Below are 18,677 nucleotides of genomic sequence, written 5' to 3'. Positions count from 1 at the left end.
TGTTCGTGCTAATTCTTGTTGGCAACACGTATTATATCAGTTCTTGTATATGAAGTTCCTGAACTGCTAATAAAAATATTTAAAACCCAGGTCTACAACAAATTGTGTTGCAAATCAGGTTATCATTATCTTGTATAAACCATGAAAATTGGAATCATGTGAGCAGAAGGTTAGATTAATTCTCCATTCTCATTATAAGCACAGGTGTAGCACAAACACCATGTGAAATAACCAATTAAAATGAAAAAAAAATCTGCTTTTTCATTAGCTGCCTTCACTGCATGACCAATTAGAAAATTATTTAATATTAATATTCTGCATATACCAAAAGTAATTTTCATAGTAACTAATGTAGGTAAGAGAGCAAAAACATCTCTTTATCTATGGTACTGTTCATAATCTGCAGACTCTTAGAAGGAATTCTGTCTATTAACTTTCTTTTTCCAGACTTTTTAAAAACATAATCTTTTATGGATATGACTTATACTACTTACCTAAAAATAGGAAGAGACATTTTTAACAGATGAGAAGACTGAGCTCAGAAAAATTAGATGACTTCTTTGAGGTCGCATGTTACCAAAGAGATGTTAATAATTTGCTAAATGACACACAGCTGTCAGTGGCAGCGAGCACCCTTCTCTCTGGTGCTCTGGCGCAGTGACCAGAGCACCGCAACTACTGTGCCACTCATCTAGAATATCCAGACTAAATAGATATATAAAAATTAGCTGGATTTGAGCCAATTACCACTGGCAGCAACCCCAGTGTTTAGTCAAGGAACAAGCATGACTGTGAACATTTTGTAAATTGAAAATTGTGATGGCTGCACTGTTTATGTGTATAGGCAAAGATAAGGCTATTCAAAAAGAGAGAGAGAGAGATAATACAGTGACTTGACTTATCTGTATTCCAAAGCTTGTCTCCATCATACTCACATGTTCAGACTCCAATAAACTAATTCATAATAATCAACTCAGGTTCTATGACTATTAAAGTCTTGAGTTCGTTTTTAAAAATTACACCTCAGGTTTGGAAAGGGCTGTAACAGTCACTTCCTTTGGTCACTGACATGAATCTCCTGTATGATATCTGTCGCCCAAAAGGACATAGGTAACCCCTGCTGAACTAATACAGCACTCATCACCTTATTGAGAGGCCACCCCATCTATAAACAAGGCTGTTAGAAGGTTCTGTCTTACTTGATCAAAAATATTTATGTTGGTGCAAAAGTAATTGCAGTCTTGCCATTACTTTCAATGGCAAAAACAACAATTACTTTTGCATCAACCCAATAGTTTCATCAGTACAACTCCTTGGGGTACTGCAAGCAATTCTAATTTTACTTCCATAGGATAGCCCTTCAAATAGTTAAACATAGCCATTATGCTTTATAGGCTTCTCCCCTCTAATCCTTAGGTTAAACATCAGTGATTCTTTAAAAGTGCCTTCTATGGCCGGGCGCGGTGGCTCACGCCTGTATTCTCAGCACTTTGGGAGGACAAGGCGGGCGGATCACGAGGTCAGGAGATCGAGACCATCACGGCTAACACGGTGAAACCCCGTCTCTACTAAAAATACAAAAAATTAGCCGGGCGTAGTGGTGGGCGCCTGTGGTCCCAGCTACTCAGGAGGCTGAGGCAGGAGAATGGCGTGAACCCGGGAAGCGGAGCTTGCAGTGAGCCGAGATCGCGCCACTGCACTCCAGCCTGGGCGACAGAGTGAGACTCCGTCTCAAAAAAAAAAAAAAAAAAAAAAGTGCCTTCTAGAATGTGAGTCCTACTAGGATCTTGAGTTCATTCGACACCTGGGTCACTCTCTGCTTTCTGCTCTCTGCTCTCTCTGCTCTGTAGGCTGATCTTTGTCTATGTCCTCCTGAAGCCTTGCAGTGAACACCACCAAGGACATTCATTCCAGGCCTGCTCTGATCCCCAGGTAGAAAGCAAATACACACAAAAAATACCACAGCCTCTTAGCCAACTGCCCACAGGTACTAGATGTTATTTGTTTCTTTTTTGGTGGCAAGAACTGTTTGTTGTTATCAAGAACACAGATGTAAGCTACCCCTAGAATATGTAGATATCAAAGGGGGAAACCTTTAATTAAAAAACAAAACATAAACAAAAACACTGAAAACCTGAGAAAACCTAATCACCTTTTCTGAGCCGTTTGACCACATTAGTAGGTCTACCTGCAACTTCTTGTGAAACATTTACTTTAAAAAATTCAATATAATGAAATATCATTAGTACACACAGGATGTAGTAATCTCTCAGAACGTTACTGAATTACAATTACTACACTTATATGAACAACTTATTATTTGGGGTCATGATGGACATCTATGTGAAAACAACTAAGTAAATAGCAAAATATTTTATTTTTTAAAACAACATCACCTTTTCAATCTTAAACTGTCTCCACACTTGATTCCCTTTAGTGTATTTTATCATGATCCCAGACTATTTTATACATCCTCTTTGGAATTATGCTACACACAGCAAAGCCATGTTTAGATGGCTTCAGGGTGAATTCAGATACAAAAACATTTTCCTTCTGGGCAAAGTAATAAAATGACATTCTTGCTCCTCCCACTATAAGTCAAACTGAGGTCAGTTCCCCCATCCCTCTATCTGTTTAAATAAACTGGTCCAGCTGTTTGTTTCTAAAATGCCCTTTGACCTTGTGTCTCATCCTCCCTGCTTTTGTGACAGAATGCTTTACTTTTCATTGTGGAAGAGTCTAAATTATCAAGAATTCTCTAAACACTAAACCAAAAAAAGAACTGTACATATGATGTGAACTTAAATGAACATATTGCCATTTTAAAATCCTGTAATTTTAAGAGGCACAAGTAAAATAGTTATCTTAAGCCTATGTGTGTGTATGTGTGTGTGTGTGTGTGTCTGTGTGTTCAAATATATATCTACATTTATGTATGAGCACATAAATATATATTAGAGATTCAACATAGAAGAAATAGTGTTTTGGAAGAGAAATATAAAACAGAATGACAAAATTCTGGTTTGAATATACCATAAAAAATACATTCTCCAACAGCCACAAAATGATTTGAGATAAAATACAAATACATATCTATGAAATACACACAATCTTAGAATTTTCCATACTGATAAGATCTCCTTTACAAAGTATGTTAGTTTAAAGATGTAAGAGGAAGCTTTTGCAATTTTACAATTGAGGTCCTCATATTATATAGCCCTTAAAACTCAGATGTGGAATGTCAGGAGTACACAGGCACCTGACAGTTTTGCTCACTCATTACAATAGACAGTTACACACCTTGGTTTAATGAAATAGAATTCAAATTTGCCATACATTGGGATTCTTGAAAAAGTTAACCTTTTAGTATGCTTTAAGGTTAGAAAATGTCTCGTCTGCTTTTTCATTTACATTCGAACGTAAGGTTTCTTAAAATCTAGTTTGTTTTGAAAACACGGTCTTCTTTTGTGAAGTACTTTTTAAGAACAGGACTCCCTGCAGGTGGTGGAAGACTGAATTAGGAGAAGAATCTTTATATTTCCTTTTTTTTTCCCACAGAATCATGAATTAGAATTTCTTCTTCTGACCAAACTATTGCCAGTCTCAAAACAGAAAACCTTACAAAGGAAAGGAAGACAATGGGTTTACTCTACAGCTTTACTTCATGTCCATATAGAAATATATTTCTTTTTTACTTAGTTGTTTAAGACTCAAGTCCTAAAAAGTGAAAGAGAAAAGTTGGCAGGGGAACAAAATCTCCAAAAATCTGAGACCTGGATCATCTAAAAACTGAATTTTATTTTGAATTTTTTATAGGAATCGGACAAGGAGAATGGGAAGTGACTGTGACTCATGTTTAAAAAAGAAATACAGGAAGTTTTGCTTTGTTCTTTCTTTTTGTCCCCAGATGTTTATTTATCATTAAGCTTTTTTTTTTTTCCATTGGACTAATTTCATCTATCTCCTTTTATTCTCAGTCTTTGGATACCTGAATAGTTTTCTGAGCAAGATCTGGCAGAACAGCTTTTTGAAACTGACCTTTGTCCTTTAGTTTATCCTCCACTCTTTTCCCTGGTCTCTTCCCCCAAAACCGAATTGCTAAGTTTAGTTTCCCTGTGTAAGAACCAGGAGGGGTGAGGAGATCACATTGGGCATCTGTTAGGAGCCAAAACACAAAGTAGTTTCCCAGTTTCACAGGCAACATTTTCCACATACCTTTGCCCTTTTCCTCCCTTGTATGGCTCTCTGTAATACTGATAAAAGTAAAAAAAAAAAAAAAAAAAAAAAAATTACTTGCTCACTTTCAGAAATGGCATTTTCACCTTTACTCAAATAGTTCTATTCCTCAGTGTTTACCACTCCACTTACTCCCTGATGATTAAAGGAAGCCTACATTTGGTTACGTTAGCATGCCACAGGCAACTTAGTAAACCACAGAAAATCACAATGGTGTTGCTTCCAAACAACAACATGACTCTGCTTCACCCCCGTAGTGTTTCTTGCCAACTAGGCCTAAATGAATTGTCAGCAGGATAGTGGTGAATATAGAATTACTTCAGAAGGTTCCTAACTAGACACAGAGAAATATCATTTTACAACATCATGTACCTAAGAAGCTAATCAACTATTAAGAAAAGATTTCATTAATTAGTTAGATCGATTAGTGGCAATGCCTTCTATACCTATACTATCCCTTCAAGGAAGTGCTGATTATAATAATCTTTTATTAATATTTAGCTATAGTTAGGAATATCTCTATACAAACTTAGTAATAAAAATTAACACTGTGCATTCTTAAGTATAAGATTTCTGCATATACTATTCTTTATTCAATAGAAAATAAACATGCACAGATGATAATTGATATATAATTCATTTTTGTGATTTCTATAAATATTTTCAAATTTTAGAATTTAAACCTCATGAAAAATCTTCGAATATAAAATGTCTCATTGGAAGGTAGTTGTCACATCCTGACATTTTGTTATTTTTCTATTCCAGGAATTTCCTCACCATAACATTTCTTTCATCTATATCATAGTCATTTAAATAAAATCAGATCTACTACTTTTTTTTTTAAGTCAGTATGCCTTAATAACTTTTAAGGCATGTTTTATAAACAAACCCTCAGGGAAAGAGTTCTAGTTATCTCCCAAAGAACTCTCTGTTCTTTTAAACAACAACAAAAAAAAATCACTCAGAAATTTTTTTATTGCGATTCTTTATTTTAGATTTACATTTACTTATTGGATTTAATGATCCATAACTGTTGGTCTTCAGGGTCCAAGCCTTCTACACTCCCTTTTCTTTGTGAAATAAAATTTCATGAAACATGATTTTAAGACATTCAAGAAAGTTGACTCATTCTCAAGTCAAACCTTATGAAATCATGTTTTTGGCACCTTTTTCTAGTTTCTTAACCTCCTCCAGGATCTAACAGTTCCAAGAGTACAATACATCATCTGTGTGTCTGGGGGTTGGGGAGGTGGAGAACAGCGGCAGGAGGAGAATAGACAGGAGGGGAAAAGGGAGCACCTCTCCTCTCCACCCACCCGATAAACGTAATGTTGAAATTTGCTCAAATCACAAGAAGTCCATCAATCAGCCACATGAAAAATTTTCCTTCTCTAACGGTGTTGGGAGTATTTGCCAGATTACTCTAGAAATAACTGAAGTTGTCTACCCCAGTTGAGGAAGCTAATTACATATACAATTTTCTTTTCTTTTCTTTTCTTTTTTTTTTTTTTTTTGTTGGAGACAGAGTCTCACTCTGTCTGTTGCCCAGGCTGGAGTGTAGTGACATTATCACAGCTTAGTAACCTCCACCTCCCTGGCTCAAGTGATCCTCCCACGTTAGCCTCCTGAGGACTACAGTGATGCACCACCATGCCTGGTGAGTTTTTGTCGTTTTGTATTTTTTTGTAGAGATAAGGTTTCACTATATTGCCCAGGCTGATCTTGAACTCCTGAGCTCAAGCCATCCAACCTCCTCGGCCTCCCAAAGTGCCGGGCATGAGACACTGCACCCAGCCACCAAAATTCTCTTTAAAGCAGCTTGTGAAATGAATCAATCACTAGTTGACAATGATGATGCAAAGTAATAACAAAACTCATGTATTATTTTGGACTTAGGCACTAAAATAAATTTCAAATAATTCATCACTTGGTATGTATTACAGAAAATTTTCCTTGAAAGCAAATTTTGAAACCACTTCTTTATTCTTAAAAAAAAAAAAAAAAAAGTGATGGTAGGGAGCGGTGGCTCATGCCTATAATCCCAGCACTTTGGGAGGCCGAGGCAGGAGGATCATTTGAGCCTGGAGTATAAGATCACCGTGGGCAACATGGTAAAACCCTGTCTCTACAGAGAAAAAAACAAGAATTATCTGGGTCTGGTGGTGCACACCTGTAGTCCCAGCTACCAGGAAAGCTGAAGCGGAAAGATTGCTTGAGTCAGGGAGGTGGAGGCTACGGAGAATCATGACCATCACGCCACTGCACTCCGGCCTGGGCAACAGAGTGAGACAGGGTTTATATTTATATTTAAATAAATATGAAATATTAACTTACATGTAACAGACAATTTGCCAAATTTGAGTTTGTATAACCTTATGGAGCTAGAAAAAAATTGTGGTTTAGAATATAGATTTACAATGATTATTAGCACAATGTAGAAGATGATCTAGGATAATATAACAAAACTTCCTCTACTAATGAAAAAGCTAAAATAGGTATAATAATATCTTCAAAGAATAGAAGTGTCTTTCTTTAGTTTAATAGCTGAACCATTTTTCATTTAAATTCCAATTTTTCCTTATTCACAAAAAGTCAATAAAATTGAATTTAACAAAACATCCCTTACACATTACTGAATAAATGTATCTATTTAAAGCAAATTCTAGTTTTCTGCCAATCTCCATTATAAATAGGATGAGCAGATAATTTGTCAACTAAACTGGGACACGTTTGAGAGTGAAGAGGCACTGTTAATAATTACACTGGGCAATAGGCATAAACCATGAGCCTCCCAGGCAAGTGGGATGCATGGTCGCCTTAATGATCAAATATGCTTTATTTTTCCAAAGAAAGTTTCCCCCAAATAATTTAAAACCCCGTTATGTTAGAATGGCGACCAGCCGCCGTATACATCACGTTTTTTTTGTTTATTTGTCTGTTTGTTTGTCTTTGAGAGAGTCTCTCTCTCTCTGTCACCCAGGCTGAAGTACAGAGTGGTTCGGTCTCAGCTCACTGCAACCTCTGCCTCCTGGGTTCAAGTGATTCTCCTGCCTCAGCTTCCCTAGTAGCTGAGATTATAGGCAGCCGCCAACATGCCCAGCTAATTTTTATGTTTTTAGTAGAGACAGGGTTTCACCATGTTGGCCAGCCTGGTCTCGAACTCCTGACCTCAGGTGATCTGCCCGCCTCAGCCTCCCAAAGTGCTGGGATTACAGGCATAAGCCACTGTGCCTGGCCCTAATCAGGTATTAAAGAATCTTAGCTCCATGTTGGAGTGCCTTTGAGCTCCTTCCTTTCTCTAGGATCTTGCCTGTAGTAGCCTCAGCTCTCCAAGTCTTCAGCAACCATAAACCTCCAGACCTGGAGTCTCTGCTCATGTCAAGAGAGGATATCTCAAAATTTAGCTTCATTTCTAGTTCCGTCTGGTTACAAAATTAGGCTACAGAATGGCACAATGAAGATGATTTGACTTGAATGGAGGCTTGCATCTATTCCTTGGAATGTTTACTGTGACCTCTGCTTTAATGAGTAAAGCTTGAAACCTAAGCTCTATGTAATAATATATGTCAATATGTAACCTGTAGACCTTTAAAATACAAATGGAAACACACTTAAAGGAGAACAATCTCTCAAATAAAGACAATAACATTAGCAAAATGACATCTTGGAATTTGTCAAATCTTTGAAAATGCTTATGGTCATCTAAGTCATTTTGAGGGAACTTTGTGAATTTTACTGCTGAGTTGCTGGATTTCAGTGTGACTTTTTTTTTTTTTTTGAGATGGAGTTTTGCTCTTGTTGCCCATGCTGGAGTGCAATGGCTCACAGCAACCTCTGACTTATACGTTCAAGCGATTCTCCTGCCTCAGCCTCCTGAGTAGCTGGGATTACAGGCGTGCACCCCCACTCCCAGCTAATTTTGTATTTCTAGTAGAGACGGGGTTTTTCCATGTTCATCAGGCTGGTCTCGAACTCTGACCTCAGGTGATCCGCCTGTCCCGACCTCCCAAAGTGCTGGGATTACAGGCATGGGCCACCGCACCCAGCCAACTATCCTTTTCTTTGAACATCATTCATAATTATCACAGTCAAAACACTACCCAGTGGCAGGGAAAGTCAGAGCACTGAGTAGTGAGAAGAATATGAGAACTGAGTGGGAAAACTGCCACTCACTGGCTCTGAGATCTTAGCAGTATTTAGGTGCTGAAATTGGGATGATCAAATGAAAAGTGCTTTGCAAATTATACAAACCTAAGACAGGTGTTGGCTGTGATACTGTCATTCTCAAAAATACATAATGGTACCAAAACTTGCATATGAATGCTTATAATGGCAAGAGATGAATATCAAATGCCCATCCACTGATAAATAGGTAAAAAAAGATACCTTATATCCATACAATGGAACATTGCTCAGCCATGAAAGAGAATGAAGTACTGATAATACATGCTACAACATGGATGAACCTTGCAAACATTATGCTTAGTGAAAAAAGGCAGTCACAAAATACCACATATTCCATGATCACATTGCTGAAATGTCTAGAACAGGCAAATATAGAGACAGAAAGTAGATTAGTGGTTGCCAGGAGTTGTTGGAGAGAGAGATGGAAGTATAAAGAGGGGTAATAGCTAAAGGGTACAAGGCTTCTTTTTAAGGTGGTAAAAATGTTTTCAAATTTACTATGGGGATGGTTACACAACTCTGTGAACATACTAAAAATGATTGAATTAAATGGGTGAATTGTGTGGTTTATGAATTATATCTCAATACAGCTGTTAAAAATAAGTACAATCTAGTGGATTGGAAGGAGCACTGGACTAGGAATCAGTCCTAGCCCTGCCTCTAATTAGCCCTGAGCCTCATCTGTCATATGATGCATAAATTCTCTCCCTCCCAGGACTTTTACTCTATGGTTCTGTAGCACAGGGTTTCTAAAATTCTAACCCATGTTCCCTTTTGGCACACCAAAAATCTTATATTCCTTTGTTATTTGCAATTTCAAAAGAAATAGCATGACTAAAAACAACATTTAATTTTCGATATGCTTTTATAATACTATATTCACTCAAAATGATTGTGACATGCTTCTTACGCGCCCCCTCCCTGCTCTCTGCGCCCCCTCCCACCCCACCCCAAGTCGTGATCATAGAAATCTCTGCCATAACCTACTATACTTTCCTTTCTGTAAACAGTATTGTCAGGTGACCAGCCAGGGGGCTGAGATCCTACATCTTTTTGTACATATTCAATTCTTTCCATAAGCTTTTACAACATCCCCCAACCCCTCCCTGGCCCTTTCCAGGTATATCTGAACTGTGACCCAAACTAGGGAACAAATAAAGTCAACCATGGCAGATATCCTAGTGATATAGGCCAACAAAACCCTTCAACCAGACAACAAACCTCAAGACTACTGGTATGCATTTGATTTAGTTAGCATCCTAGAGTAAAAATACTGAAAACTTACATGCACGTGTGTGTGTGTGTGTGTGTGTGTGTGTGTGTGTATAATTATATGGTGCATTAACTTCCATCCATAGGAAACATAGTGTTTTTGAAAAAAAAAAGTGACTTTATCAATTTTAAGTCAGATCTCACCAAGGGCAGGACATTTATTTTTGAGCTAAGTTACATGTAACTCCAATCATCTTCCCCAGACCTAGAAGAATTAATGTGTTTGAAAAAGGAAATAGTTTTTCCCTTCTTCAACCATAGGATCTAATCTTGTGAGGCACTGGTTAGTTAAGAGGGTTAAAAAGGAAAAGAGACCTCTCAAAGATGTCGGAACAGATTAATATTTTTTGTTTATTTGTTATTGTTCAGGCGTCAGGAGCATGATAGAGTTAATTATTTTCCATATTAAGGGGTCAGGCTAAGAGCATTGTAAAAATGCAAATGAAATAGACAGGAAAATATTGATGATTAGGAGGGCATTAAACAGGACAGCCCTATATTTGCCAAAGTTACAGGCATCCACGTTGTTGGAGGGTTTTTGTTTTTGTTTTTTTAATGTCCTCTTTCCCCTTGAAAATCAAAAACGAAGCAGAACATAACCCTCAGCGTCCACAGAAAGCTCCTCGGCATTCACACACTGGAGCAATGCAGACCGGATCTGAGACCAACGTTTGCCCTCGGAAACACTTCCTTCCCCCGAGCCCCTGGCTCCACTCCATTTTTCAAGAAAACTGTTCTATTCAACCAGGAGGCAACATTTGCCCCATTTTTTAATATTTCAGGCTGACTTTTTAACCACTCAAAAATGCTGTTTGTTTTCTGTAGGCACAGCCTGAAGCAAGATGATGATGTAAGTGAGAGGAGAGAGAGGGTCTCTCTGGGTACTGCGCTTCCGTGCTTAACGGTTAATCACCCAACACCAGCCTCAGCAACTGTTGACACAAAATAGGTGGAGATCAGGTCTGTGCAAGCAGAAAATACCAGAAAGGCAAACTATATGTAAACACACTTAAGACAGATTTGACAAGAATAGACCTAAACCTGACTTGCTAGGAAACTACTAATGTCTAAAGCTTCAATGCCCCCCTTAGCCGAGTCTGTTTCCCCTTACAGAGCTTCCTTTGAGAAGATAAAGAGTAACATTTTAAAAACTAAAATACATTTACAGAAGACAGCTGAGACATTTGTCCCCTTGGTTCACACAGTGAGTTTCAAATCTGCTCTTACATACAGGATTTATGTAATGTAATACAGTTCTTCCACATATACTTGGAGTGGAGCCAAATGAAAGAGGGGGAGAGAGAGAGAGAGAGAAAGAAAGAAAGAGAGAGAGAGAGAGAGAGAGAGAGAACACGTACACACAACCACAATTCAAAAAGTTATTTCTCCTGACCTATAAAACTCATGCAAAGAAGCAAATTGATAATGCTTAAACAGTCTTTTAATCTTATCTAACTGACACCTGACAACCCATTACTTATAGATTATTAATGCATCCACTAAAAAGTTTGTCATGTTCAAAATTACTGGAGAAAAAGATTGAATGCCTGAGGAAAAAACAAATTTTGCTGTACAATAACTTCAGAAATTTCGAGCCTATTATCTGTCATGCCCTTCATAGACTCATAGCACTCTGCTAAAAACAACTGATTTATCTTTATTATGAATCCTAAAATGACAGCACACATCTTTTTCATGTCTTGCGATAATGTTTAATTTCGTCTCGTTTTTATTTTACAGTGTTTGATTTGCTTATTTAAGATGAGGAAAAGTTACAACTACAACTTTTTAATTAATCTCTCTGTTTGTCTCTTTATCAAAGTGGTTTTTTTTCTTCCCCACTCCTACGGTAAAGCTGGAATGAGAGTTTCAGAGCACGCACTTTACTTCTCTTTGATTCACATTATTATACAGTCTAGAATATTACAGCTAAAAGAGTTATTTGAGTCCTGACTAATTAGTCCTACTTGTCCATTTTAAACCAGAGGACACTGTCGCCTACATCCAAGGAGTGGGGATGAAGGATGAAATGTTTTGATTGCAGCGACCTGTCCCTGCATTTCCCCTTCCCATACTTGCCCTGTGTAAATTTGAAGTTGTCATGAGGCTTACACCTTAGCCACCTGTGGATAAGGCGTAGCCAAGCTCTTCCCCCTTGACCGTAGCCCCTCATCCCTACGATCTCTCCCGGGAAATGGCAGTCAAGTCCTGCTCCTTCAGGCTGCCTGAAGCACAGCCTGTTGTTTGCATTTCTCTGACCAGATACTTTCAGACACACTGAAAACAAGAAGACTGGCTTAATTAGGATTTGCAGCAAGAGTTGTGCTGACCTGCATACCATGTTCAAAGTCAACCACCATGCCACTGGTTTCATTGCCTTGAAATGAATCATAAATATTCAGATCATAAATATTGGGTCCCTGCTGGGTAAATCAAGTCTCCCAACTCACTCGGCTCTGAGCCTCACTTGAACCCCAACCCTACAGGGCCCTGACACACTTCCTCAGGTTGTACCAGCCAGATCGCAGCTTCCAGCTCATGTCTTGTCCTGAGAAGCTCTGCAACTTCCTTTGAATGCTGGCTGGAGGAGAAACAGTAGTTACACAAAACCGTATTTGGACTTTCAAATCCACCCTTCCTACATCCTAGACCTTCATTTCTTTTCTCACCTAGACTTAGGGCCCCATGGCGGAAGGGGCAGGGTTTTTCCAGCCGGCACAGTAGTTCAAAGTGTACCCTTTCATAAGAAGCTTTCATCTTTAACAGTATTAACGATGCGATTTTACGCAGTGGGGAAAAGCTCTGAGTAAACTTATGGTGTAAAACTTACAACAAAGTATATTTAACAGACTGCAGAGTCATTTTCAAAGAAGACTGTTTGTTGGAAATTTTTTAAATCTGCAGGGAAAAAAAAAAAAAAGCAGTGTCTGTGTTGAACTCTTAAGACTCTCTGACATGACAATACCTGAAGGTTTCTAAATTCACAGCTCTTTTCCCTGCAAGCTATTTGCTCAGCTTTCCTAATAATACCCTGCCTGTCTGGCGCCCCGCCAGCTCTGTCTCAGGCAATATGCAAGCTAAACATTTTTTGACTGATTTCAATATTTTCTTATGAGCAACTAGACAGTATTTTATCTAGTGAGTATTACTGATTGCTATAATCTAAGCCCAGAGTAAGCGTCTGTAAAGGTAATATTATTAGAATTGACACTGAAGGTGAGAAGCATAGCAATTAACCGAGGCTTGAAGAACAACAACCCATTCTGAAATATTCTGGGGAGTTCTTCCATTTGTATTTCTCCTTCTTCTTTTTAATATACCGCACCTGTTACTCCATTGATCAATTAGGAAGTCTACTTTAAATGTAGGTTACACTTCAATTCTCAAGGGAAAAAGTTAAACCACCTGCTTAATACAATTACTTTCTATGTGTGAAGCTGTTCCATCCCTAGTGGTTCATAGGCAAGGAAAATCACCAAACAGCCCGCACTTTAATTTTGTAGTTGAAGAGCAAACAAGTGACCCAGAGCTTCTTGCATCGTGCACTGCTTTTTTCTTTTTTTTACATCTGTTTTCCTTGCTTTTGTGTCATGCCTCTGTTTAGCTTTATTGACAAAACAATCTGTGTCTAATATTCAAACAACATCTGTAAAATGTATTATTAAATTATGTTGGAAGAAAAAGCAGAACAATTCTATGAAACCCTATGACCCCTATTGATTTTTAGATCACAGAAGTTGAAAGGATAATTTGTGAATGTTTTAACATTTACGTCTAAACAGGTACCTATATTTACAGAATCTTCGATTATTTGTAAAAGTATTTGCTACATTATTACCATAACTCAGAAAGAAACTTGACCTTTAACAGTTGAATCTGTTTATTATAATAAAGGAGATCTTATTTTTAAAAAATAAGTTTACATTTTTACTTGCCAGTGGCATAAATCTCTAAGGATAACATACTTTTTTTCCCACTAGTAATAAATGGGAAGTGATGCCTGAATGCTTTGCAGCTTTGAAAGCAATAAATGAAGTAACTAGGAAAATCTGGTATGAGCACTAAATCTAAGAAATGTAGAGTACCATAGTTCTGAACAGTGTCATCTTGGCTGCTAGGATGCAACCTGGAATTTGATATACCCTCTTGATGGAGAATAATTTTTCTCTATATATAAATACTGTATTTCACATACACTATATATTTTGCACCTAAAACCCATATTGCCTTCTCAGAGCATAAAGGGATAATCACTTAATATCAGGCCTTAATGGGAAAGTGTTTGGATGAGGAGTAGTAAACAAAGAAACTGTAAAATGTATTCAATACACCCTAGGCCAAAACTCTGCTGAGGCAGGAGGTGACTGAGGCCTCCAGTAAGTACAACACAATCACAAGAGATAAGTTTTCATCACAGGGAATTCCCAGGTCTGCAACACTGGTGTGATCATGTATAAGGGAATTTTTATCTGACCATTCTACACTCACATTTTCAATATAAAAAAAATTAAGTTGGTCTATTCAGGAGAAAATCAACCAAGTATTGATTGTGTGTGTGTATGTGTGTTTTCTGTAAAGTTCTACTTAAACACTTAAAGGTTTAAATAACCATCTAATCTCAAAATTTAAGATGATTCTACTTAAATTACTAAAACATTTAGCATATTGATAATGTTTGCACTGCTGATATAACACAAGTATTTGTTACAACCACAACAACAATAAAAAAGCAAAAAGACAAAAGCCCCTGATGCTATTATTTATCATTTTTGGATACAATTATAATTGGGAGCAAGGAACCAAAGAAGGAAGAATACATAAATCTATGGTGCATATTATGTTTCAAAAACGATTACACTTTTAAATCTAAGTCTACCACAACATAGTAGATTGAAATATTTAGGCAACTAGTTATGGAGGTTGATTTTTAAAAAACAAGCAATTACATCAACTACTTAGATAATTTATGTAAAAATATTTTACTCAAATTATTTACATAATTGCCTCAATTCTCAAAAAATTTATTGGCATAGACTTGGCCTACAATGTCACATCTAATAAATTTCACATTCCATCCTAGGGCACACATGCTGTAAGTACTGATGCCAACTGTTTTAAGATTCTTTCTCTCCATTTTTATTCTGACAATTGGATCAAAGTAAGAGTTACAACAAGACATTCTTTTGTCCAGATTTTCTCTTAATTAATCAAATCAGTCTTATTGTTTTACTTTTAAGTTCTCTCTTTTGCCTTTCTCCCCTCAAATCCCATGTGCTTTAGCCTTAGCCACCTGAGGCAGGTAGTATATATTACTATGTCAATTAGAGAAATGTAAAATTAGTTCAGTGATGAAGTGAAAGAACCATTAAAATGTAGCAAACTTCTTGTCTATTTTTCAGTCAAAGCCTAACTTAAAACTGCATCAGCCAGGGTTTCTATGACACTCTAACAACTAGACATGAGTTTATATTTTTCACTTACATATTATATATTTTGATACATTATGTTGCTGCCAATAATTATGACTGATCTACACTCAACCTGCCCTTCAGCATTTTATTGAATTGCATTTCAACAGTGACTCATAGTTCATACAAAAATGTACATGTGTGTTAACAAGTTTTAAGAAATCCAAGAAGGAAGACACAGATGTTTAAATAAGTGAAAGGGAAATGCAGAAATACTAATGATGACATTTTCAAAATTATTACTTTTAGTAGGAAATAACTTTCCTGCTATGTACTGATACTCAGTATAGATAAGATAAAAAACATTTTTTATAAAAATGTTTATAAGCTGGGTGCAGTAGCTCACGCCTGTAACCCCAGCACTTTGGAAGGCTGAAGTGGGTGGATCTCTTGAGCCCCAGAATTAGAGACCAGCCTGGGCAACATAGCAAAACCCCTGCCTATACAAAAGAAAAAAAAATTAACCAGGCATGGTGGCATATGCCTGTATTCCCAGCTACTGGGGAGGCTGAGTCAGGAGGATCACTTAAGCTAGGAGTTGGAGGTTGCAGTGAGCCATGTTCACGCCACTGCACTCCAGCCCAGGCAACAGAGCAGGACTTGGTCTCAAAACAAAACAAACAGGAAGAAGTTTCCACAAAAATTAATAAACCATTAAAAATTCAAATCAAACATGCTATTGTCATTATTTGTCAAAATGAAGAAAAACGATCTCTCTTACAACTTTTGGTTACTTGAGGGACATTTTCTACAGCAAACAAAGTTGTTAAATGTTGAAACAATTGCAAAATGCAAAGCACTGAGGTGCAAGAAAAGCTACTTCTAACTCCATATATATACAAGTAGAGAGAACCCACACACTGCACAAAATGACAGTTAAGCACAGAATTGTGTTTCTGTCCCAAATAACTAAGTAAAGGCTATTTTTAAGTTATTTACCTGTGCAGAATTGAATAGCAGTGTCAAATTTAGGGTAAAGTCTGTATATAATTTAAAATTATTTTAGAGTGTGAATTAAAACTTTTAAACATCCTTTCTCTCCCTTCTGGTTACAAAACTGAGAAAGTCGAATTATGATCATTGATTAGGAAGATTGCTCTCTGGCAGAGATTGTGCATAGAATCTAGAAAATTGTGTGTGTGTATATATATATATATATATATATATATATATATATATTGCTTGAAGTCACAAGAATGCCTTCCTCTTCCTGCATTCACAGGAAATATCCCATAATAAGGCTGTCCACCCATAGTAAGCAACTTGTACTGGGACTTGTTCTCCGGTAACTGTGTTTATGAGTGGAGTTTGCTAGCAACCCTGCAGAGGAAGAGAAATGGCTCACAAGATAGATCCCCTGAATGATAGCACTTTTCGTTTCTTAACTAGAGAGCTTATCCTGCCACTCCTTTGCCGGCAAAAGGAACACTTCCCAGGGAAATGTGGACATTTGTGCAGCCTCCATTGTATTAAAACTGTCTCAACATCAGCTTTAAGTTTTAAAATACAGATATATGAATTTAGATGTGCGTGCAAAATTGATGGTCTCCCCTATAATGTCGTCCGGAACCATTTGAAAGTTCCAATATGTAGTATTAACAGCTTTGAAAATTAAGACACAGTAGCAGGTAGAAATAGGTAAACAAAAAACCTCAGCAGCCACACAACTCCTAGTAACACATTTAGATGTAGTATGCCTTTGCTTGGTTTACCATCCACTGATGAAAAGGGCTGCAAAAATTGATCTCTCAAGGCTGCAGTAAGGTCATAGAAATTGATAACCCTTACAAGCAATGCTTATGTGAGTCTGTCTGTGTCTTGCAGATAGTGCACTTTGTAAATTAATCCTCCAAAGGCAAATATATTGTAAGTAGCTTGTTATCTCTAAAATACTAAATTGAAGAATACATGGGATTATATTGACAGAAATTACATTTTCTGTAATGGGGTTTAATATATCTGAAATCTCTCCCAAAGGCTCCCAGGCTCTCTAACAGAGACGGGTCTGTTAATGTAGGTGCAATAGACATCAAGAACAAATTTATTCACCAAAATGGATTAGGCCATGTAATCAGAGATTCTGTAATATTAATCTTTGACACTTATTGAATAGAAAGAAATACCTCTCTCTGCAAACTGGCATTCCTAGTTCTCCCCTTCCCCAGCCCAGGCTTTGGGCCTTTTCTGGATTTTACTTCAAAGAGGATAAGGTTTCCCCGTCATAAACACTAATCTAAAAATATTAGGACAATTAATTAGATACACTTACTTTTGGAGGATATTGGATTTCGATACCCTTCAAATATGACACTAGCCCTGGGTGATTATATGAAACCTGGCTTTCAGCACATTCACAAAGGGTAATAAATCATACTTTCTCAAAGTCTCATTGCCACACGGCTGTACACTGAGTCAGAATATTGTTGGCTGGCACTTTGTACATAATCTCAGCTTTGCCCCACATCAGGAATTTACACTTTATTTAGAAACAGTATTGCACAGTCCTGAGATGCCTCAGATTTGGAATAGCCTCAAAGAGAAACATAAATAATTTCTTCCTTTCAGTATTTGGGAGATAACAGTAAAGGAGAGACTATCCTTGAATGCATAGCCCTAACAAAATCTAACTGAATTTAGTTATTCAATGAATTTAAACCTGACTGATATGTGATGGTGGATTTTCTTGTTTTGTAGAAAATAGAATGATACTACTCTATTGATTACCCTGAAGGAGGGGAAAAAAGCCATAGAGAGAGATACATTGACAGAGCCATAGAGAATGTGAATTACACACATACTTATACTATGCATAAAATTGTCAACTTATAAAGGAGGTAGAAGGCAATACAATGTTTTATTTCCCATACTAGCAAATGTTCTCACGTATCAGTCAACAGTTTGTTTTCACTTTTGGATCAACAAGCCACCAGGGAGAGCAGTGGCAACTGGGTGTGTCTTCTTAATGCAAAACATGAGCTGCAGGTTGCCAGAGGGGGAAACAGATTGTGTGTAGATGCAAAGCCAAATTACTTACCAATTGTTCACTTGAAGGATGGTGAGTCCTGTGTCTTGTGCCAACTGCTTTTTCTGTTCTTCAGAAGGGTAAGGGTGCTGAAAAAGAATTAAAAAGATATGCGTGCATCAGGCAATATTTAGGCCATTTTGTCAATAGCCTAAGTGTCTCATGAAGTCTACAATTAAAGGTAAAAATGCTGAGGTGTGTCACTCTTATTAATGGAATACTACATCATCTAATTAATGGCAGTAAAAGACAAGCCAATTACAAAGATTAGTGAAGTGTATAAATAGCTACTTAGGATACTTGCAGACCCTTGATACTGAGTTTATCCTTTAACAGGTTTATTTGTTACAAACACAGAAAGTTTAGTATGATCTTCACTGTATTTTCTAGGATTAAAATAAGGACAAGCCATTCGTTACCATCTAAAAGTAAACTGCCCTGATTTAATATATTCATTGAACCATAAATTTCTAAAGTTGACCCATGTGGACCAA

General features: G+C 37.2%; 1 protein-coding gene across 8 annotated transcripts in view; it reads right to left on the bottom strand.

Annotated features, from left to right (window-relative positions):
• The window catches only part of MEIS1 (Meis homeobox 1), a 251,385-nt gene that overhangs the window by 119,219 nt on the left and 113,489 nt on the right, over positions 1–18,677 (bottom strand). For all 8 annotated transcript variants that reach the window (XR_004178292.1, XR_004178294.1, XR_004178295.1 and 5 more), the window contains exon 9: positions 18,196–18,272. Coding sequence is in view for 4 of the 8 variants with exons in the window: in XM_031655235.1 (XP_031511095.1) it covers positions 18,196–18,272 (77 nt within the window). In the remaining 4 variants the exon portion in view is untranslated. The remainder of the gene's footprint in view (positions 1–18,195; positions 18,273–18,677) is intronic.

This window comes from Papio anubis, chromosome 14, assembly GCF_008728515.1.
Source record: "Papio anubis isolate 15944 chromosome 14, Panubis1.0, whole genome shotgun sequence".
In the NCBI taxonomy this organism is placed as follows: domain Eukaryota; kingdom Metazoa; phylum Chordata; class Mammalia; order Primates; family Cercopithecidae; genus Papio; species Papio anubis.
The sequence above is the reverse complement of the archived record's forward strand: the minus strand, read 5'-3'. Positions and strand labels throughout refer to the sequence as shown.